The 6,338-nt window shown below is 31.0% G+C and overlaps 1 protein-coding gene across 1 annotated transcript; it reads left to right on the top strand.

Moving 5' to 3' along the window:
- Positions 1-2,916: 2,916 nt before the first annotated feature.
- LOC120068508 lies at positions 2,917-6,063 on the top strand. Its single transcript, XM_039020301.1, has 3 exons — positions 2,917-3,993; positions 5,170-5,715; positions 5,807-6,063. The coding sequence occupies exons 1-3, from the start codon at positions 3,088-3,090 to the stop codon at positions 5,906-5,908; spliced, it is 1,554 nt and encodes a 517-aa protein (XP_038876229.1). The 5' UTR covers positions 2,917-3,087; the 3' UTR covers positions 5,909-6,063.
- Positions 6,064-6,338: the final 275 nt, after the last annotated feature.

The following is a 6,338-nucleotide window of genomic DNA, read 5'->3' as shown; positions in this document are numbered from 1 at the left end:
ACATAAATTAGTTTAATAATAATGATGAAAACAAAAAACAAAAAAAAAAGCGTTAAGTGTGGAAAGGATTTTTTTTTTTTTTTTTTGTGTGTTATTTTTTACCATTACCTTAAAAAATTTCTATCAATTCATTAAGAGCGACCTATATCTCTATGTTCTCATTATAATTAATGAATTGATGAGAAATGATTGGCCTAGAACTATAGATTTTCATTACCCTAATTAAACTTTAAGCTTAGTTCAAGAAAAAAAAAAACTTTAAGCTTCTAATGATTAATTAATACCATCTCGATTTCAATTAATTAAATGAAAATATTTAAGAAAAAGTTCTGTCATGGGAAGCATAATCATTAATTCCATCTCCTACAATTCTTGCGTGAAGCTTAAATTAACCACAAATTAATATATTAATTTTACATTTCCCTAAAACATTAATATTTTCATTCTTTTTGTAATTTAAAATTTTACTTAATTATTTTGAAGGTGTATTTTAAATTTAAGTCTTATTTTGATCACTGAAATTTGAAAAACGATCGTATTAATCCTTAAATTTTTTAAAAATATTTATTTTAATTCTTACTATTTAGATTTTGTTAACTCATGAAATTGCGTCTAGTATGTATTGAGTAAAATGAGTGTGAAGTAAAAAGCCTACAACTAATGCAATTTTTAGTGCAACTAACTTATTTGATAGTCTGGTTATCCAAAAATACAAGTCATCTCATCATTTTGTTTAAGAGTTAACATAATTTTAATAGTAGGGACCAAAATAAGCATTTTTAAAAATTTAGATACTATAATAGACGTTTTTAAAAGTTTAGAGATCAAAATAGAACAATTTTCAAAATTCAAAAACTAAAATAGGATTTAAACCTATATTTTACTTGTTATTGATTAATTTTTAAATATTAAAGAAAATAATTTTGTTTTTAAAAAATCAATATAATATACTTTAAAAAAATTATACATTGAATTGATGAAAATTTAAAATAAATTTGATTAGATAAAAAATAATAAATATATAAAATAAATTTTATTTTTAAAGTATAAAATTGAAAACTAAATAATCATTAAAAATTCTACCGAAAATCTAAAAACTAATTGGATACCGCTTTAAAATGGGTGAAAATTAAGTGTCTTTAAAAGTAATTCTTACCGATGATTTTTCTATGCACGATCAGAATTTATTTTTATAGAATTAATTGAATTTCAATTTTAGACCAAATGAAATGACTCCAAAAGATAATAATAATAATAATAATAATAATAGTAAGCCAAGAAAAAGTCACTTTTAGCTGTCTCATTAATAAAGGGTCTAAATTCTCTTTAATTTTTCCTTTATGCAATGTATTCTGTAAAAATTTATATTCTCAAAATCTAACTTTTCAAATTCAAGGAAGATAATTAATTTTTACTTAGAATTTTCATTCAAATCAACTTTGTACTTTATAATTGTACTAGCTTTATGTTATGACTTATATCATATTTATTTCATTGATCATTTTCAGAAAAGAAAAATGTACCATATCCTAAAATCCGTTTCTTTCAATGAAAATTATTTAATGCTCAAACTTCAATTGAAGTGTAAGTTTAAATTATAAATTTAATCATAATTTTTTAGAAATTCAAAGATTAAATACATTAAAACCTTACCATTTAATTAGAGATCAAATTTATATTGACCTTACCATTTAAACAAAATTAAATCCAAACATATTTGATACATAAAATTATACACTTGTTAATCTCAAAGGTAAAAAGAAAAAAGATCCCAAATTGAAAATTGAAAATCAAAAGAAAAAAAAGTTCAAAACTTTGACAAATATGAAAATTTAGAGGTAGAAATTGCAAAAAAGATCCCAAATTAAAAATTGAAAATCAATTTTTTTTTTAATCTTTTACAACTAGCACCCTTTTTCACAATTCATTATAATAGTTTTTTCTCGATATTTTTCAACAAGAATAAAAATTAACTTTTTTTCATCTCACATACAAATTATTGATTTTTTTTTTTTTGGCTATCTTGATGGTTATAATCTTTCCCAAATCTTAGCTAATCTAAACGTAAATCAAGTCTTCGTTAGTTATTTTATTCTTATAGACCAAAGATTTTTTAAAATATAATATTTTAAATATTTAAGATGAATCAAATTTTCACAAATTGGGACCCACTTCTCTAAACTAAAAATCTCCCAAAGTATATTTTTAACATTTATGATCAATTAAATATCAATGATAATCGAATTCTACAAAATTACATATACAATCTTGATATTCAAGATTACCAAAAGGTGATAGAAAATTTTCGGAGATTATTTCTAACAGTATCTCAACAAAATTTTATTCCAATAGATATTTCCTTAAATTTTATAGAATTAAAAAAATTGAAAAAAGTATTTAAATTAACAGATAACCCCTCCATCCTATATCCACATATGTTCTATTTTATTGATTTTTTATTTGGTATTTTGTCAATTTTTTTTTATCACGTATTAAAGTTATTGACATTGACCTTAATTTAATACCTCACATAATCACAGCTAGCCTTAGCACTAACAAGTCCTCGTATTTAACTGATTATACTAAAACAGCACAATAAATTACAACATTATATTCCAAAACTATATACTAAATATATATAATTTGCATGGCACAACACAAAAAATTAAATTTAGTTTAAAAAATGAAAAAAAATAATCAGGTGAATAATAATAAATAATGAAAACTCAGTTAACAGAGCCCCAGAGGTGGACTCTCCCAGGTAAACATAGCCCAGTTCGAAATTATCGTCTACGACGCCCTCATCATACTGCCCCTCCATTCTCCACCGTCCGATCAATCTCCTCCACATCCTCTTCCCCGATCTGGGCCCCTCTTTCATCTCAACCGTCCAACTTTACAATATCGTTTCGCCTCCTCTGTTGCTCACAAGAACGCTCTCCTTCATTGCCTTTACCCTTTTCTCTGCAAATCCCTTCATTTTCTTCCCCGCATTGTTTAAAGGGTTTGATTCGGATTTATGATCCTTCATTTATTCTTCTTATTCTTCGGTAGAAATCGAAGATTCATTGTGGGTATTGACAAAAAATGAAAGATTCAGAGAAAGTTTTCTGGGATCCGATGAAAAATCCCGCCGGAAACCACCACATTGCCGCCGCTTTCAATTCTCAGTCCAGACCTTCCTCTAAGCTTCTCTTATGTCTCATCTTCTTCGTCTCTTTCACTTATCTCATTTACTCTCTCAAACTCCTCTCCTCTTCTCGCCCCTGTTCCGACCCACAACCATTTTCCTCCTCCTCCGCCGCCACCGCCGTAGATCCACTCCTCAATCTCACCGCCACTGCCGCAATTTCACTTCCGACCACATTGCAAGAGGGTTTACCCACTACGAATCAGACGGAGCTCCGACATGTTGTTTTCGGAATCGCGGCATCGGCAAAGCTGTGGGAACAGAGGAAGAACTACATCAAGCTCTGGTTCAAACCGGAGGAGATGAGGGGGACGGTTTGGTTGGACCGGAAAGTGAAAATCGATGAAGATTTCGACGAACTCCCGCCGATTAGAATCTCCGGCGACACGTCGAAGTTCGCGTACAAGAATCGACAGGGGCACCGGTCGGCGATTCGGATCTCGCGAATCGTGTCAGAAACTTTCCGGCTGGGTTTGAAAGACGTGCGGTGGTTCGTAATGGGTGATGACGACACCGTCTTTGTCACCGAGAATTTGCTTAGGGTTTTGAGAAAGTACGATCATACTCAGTATTACTACATCGGAAGCTTATCGGAGAGCCATTTACAGAACATTTACTTCTCGTATTCGATGGCATACGGCGGCGGTGGGTTTGCCATTAGCTACCCCTTGGCGGAGGCTTTAGTGAAAATGCAGGATCGGTGTATTCAGAGATACCCCGGATTGTACGGCTCCGATGACCGGATGCAGGCTTGCATGGCTGAACTCGGTGTTCCACTCACTAAGGAACTCGGATTTCACCAGGTTTGTTAAATTTACATTTGTGCTGTAATTTTAACCTTATTTTAATTTAATTCTGGGTTTTAAAAAAGTACTTTTACCTTAGATTTTCTTTGGTTAAACTATAAATTTGGTATTTACACTTTTACCACGTTTCAATTTAAAAATTGTGTTAATGAGATCAGTAAAAAAATATTCTTCATTTCAAAAGTTTGGTTAAAATTTTAGGTGATTTTGTTAAAAATCTCATTAAAATTGGGGAATTCTTATTTGTCGGTGATATTTAGGGGGTTTTGTCTCTTCATCTGAAAAAATGCCTACTGTTTTTGGAAAATTATGTGCTTTAGTTACCGACATTGTTTTGAATCAAAATTATTGGTGCGGATGGGCCGAGTTAGAGCGAGAGGTTAGCGAGTCATTTCCGAGTTATCATTATTATTATTGTTTTTTAATTTAATTCTGACATCATGCATCTTTTAATGGTGGACAAAGTTCGAGGCCTTGGGAGTTGGGGAATTTGGAATTTTTCTGAAATAATCAAATTTAAAATTTAAATAAAGATTTTGATTACTGATTTTTAAGGTAGTTTGTGCTTTCGTGGATTAAGAATGTTATAATATTTTTGTTTAGCTTAATCTTCATTTTAATTTAATTCTTTCAATCTCTAGAGTCAATGCTATATAAGTAGAAATTTGTTGTGTAGACTTAAAAATTTGCACGCCCTTAATGATTATAAAATACATAAATTCAATAGTGATAGTTTCATTAAATAATTTAAAAATCAAATTAAAAAAAATTAAATTTTGTTTTTTTTGGGGAGGGGGGAACTAAATGGGTCAAATTTGATAATATAAAAAGGAACTTTAAAGTCACTGAAGATCTACTATTTGTTTGTCAATATTTATATTTGTTGGTATTGAATGGGACCCACCTTGTCCTTAAGACAAGACCTGTCATAAAACAGACGGTTCTAATACGCTGACACGTGTCATTGATACGCATGGTCCCCATGTGCGAGAAAAAAGAATTTATAGATTATATATTATAGTTGTAAGCTTTGAATTTCTTTCTTCTGTGTATAATTATTGCCAAAAATAATGTTGTTATTGAATCAAAGAATTCTTTTTTTTTTTTTTTTTTTTTTTTTTTTTTCTGGGTTTGTATTGAATTGATTTGAATTGAATTGAATGATCCAATCAGTACGATGTATATGGAAATCTATTTGGCCTGCTCGCGGCTCACCCGATCACGCCATTCGTGTCGCTTCACCACCTCGACGTTGTCGAGCCAATCTTCCCCAACGTCACACGCCTCCAAGCCCTCCAACGTCTCAAAATTCCAATGGAACTCGACTCTGCGGGGCTAATGCAGCAATCCATTTGCTACCACAAATCCAACTCGTGGACTATCTCCGTCTCTTGGGGCTTCGCCATCCAAATCTTCCGTGGGATCCTATCTCCGCGTGAAGTCGAAATGCCTTCTAGAACATTCCTCAATTGGTATCGTCGCGCTGATTACACGGCTTATGCATTTAACACCCGCCCTGTCAGTCGAAATCCCTGCCAGAAGGCATTTGTGTTTTACTTATCTAATGCCCTACGAATGAACTCGACGAAAGGGCAGACGATCAGTAAGTACACTCGACACCGAGTGCCACAACCGATGTGTAAGTGGAAGAGCCCAAGCCCGGGTAGCATTGACGTTGTTAAGGTGATCAAGAGGGCAGACCCCAAGTTGTGGGAAAGAGTAAGTAGTAGTTAATTTGAATGAAAAAAGTTGAAATTGATATAATTTTTAAAAATGTTGTGACTGATTTTGTTTGTGTTTTAATAATCAGTCTCCAAGGAGAAATTGTTGCAGAGTGATGAAATCAAAGGAGAGGAAGACAATGATGGTGGAAGTTGGAATATGCAAAGAAGGTGAAATCAGTGAAGTTTAATTAATTGAGATTCATCTCTTTCTAATTTTAATTTTAATTTTTTAATGTTCTAAATTATTGGGGCTCATCATCTTGGATTTGAATATAGAAATTAAGGTTGTATTTAATTACTTTATATATAAATATATATAATATGATCTAAAATAGTTCTTCCATTGATGGGTGCTGGAATATAAGGTAATAAATGATAACTTATAACTGAATATACTAAATAATAATAAAAAAAAAACCACTGATAACTGAACTATTAAAAATGGATAGATTTTGGAAGTCAGATCTTGATATATATTTAGTTATATTATTAGTATGTGCCATTGTTTGCCTCTTTCAAAGATTCTTGGAAATGTTTTTTTTTTTTTTTCTTTTTCTTCAAGAAACAAATTAATAATTGTATGGTTTGGGTTTGTTAGGGTTTGAGAGGTTGATTTTA

The sequence above is a fragment of the Benincasa hispida genome, chromosome 12 (assembly GCF_009727055.1).
Source record: "Benincasa hispida cultivar B227 chromosome 12, ASM972705v1, whole genome shotgun sequence".
Lineage (NCBI taxonomy): Eukaryota > Viridiplantae > Streptophyta > Magnoliopsida > Cucurbitales > Cucurbitaceae > Benincasa > Benincasa hispida.
This window is presented reverse-complemented; position numbering and strand designations above follow the sequence as displayed.

Excerpts from the sequence above, each read along its gene's own strand:
- LOC120068508 (XM_039020301.1), top strand. The coding sequence starts at position 3,088 with ATGAAAGATTCAGAGAAAGTTTTCTGGGATCCGATGAAAAATCCCGCC. Across the intron at positions 3,994-5,169 it reads AGGAACTCGGATTTCACCAG|TACGATGTATATGGAAATCT; the intron begins GTTTGTTAAATT and ends TGATCCAATCAG. Across the intron at positions 5,716-5,806 it reads ACCCCAAGTTGTGGGAAAGA|TCTCCAAGGAGAAATTGTTG; the intron begins GTAAGTAGTAGT and ends TTTAATAATCAG.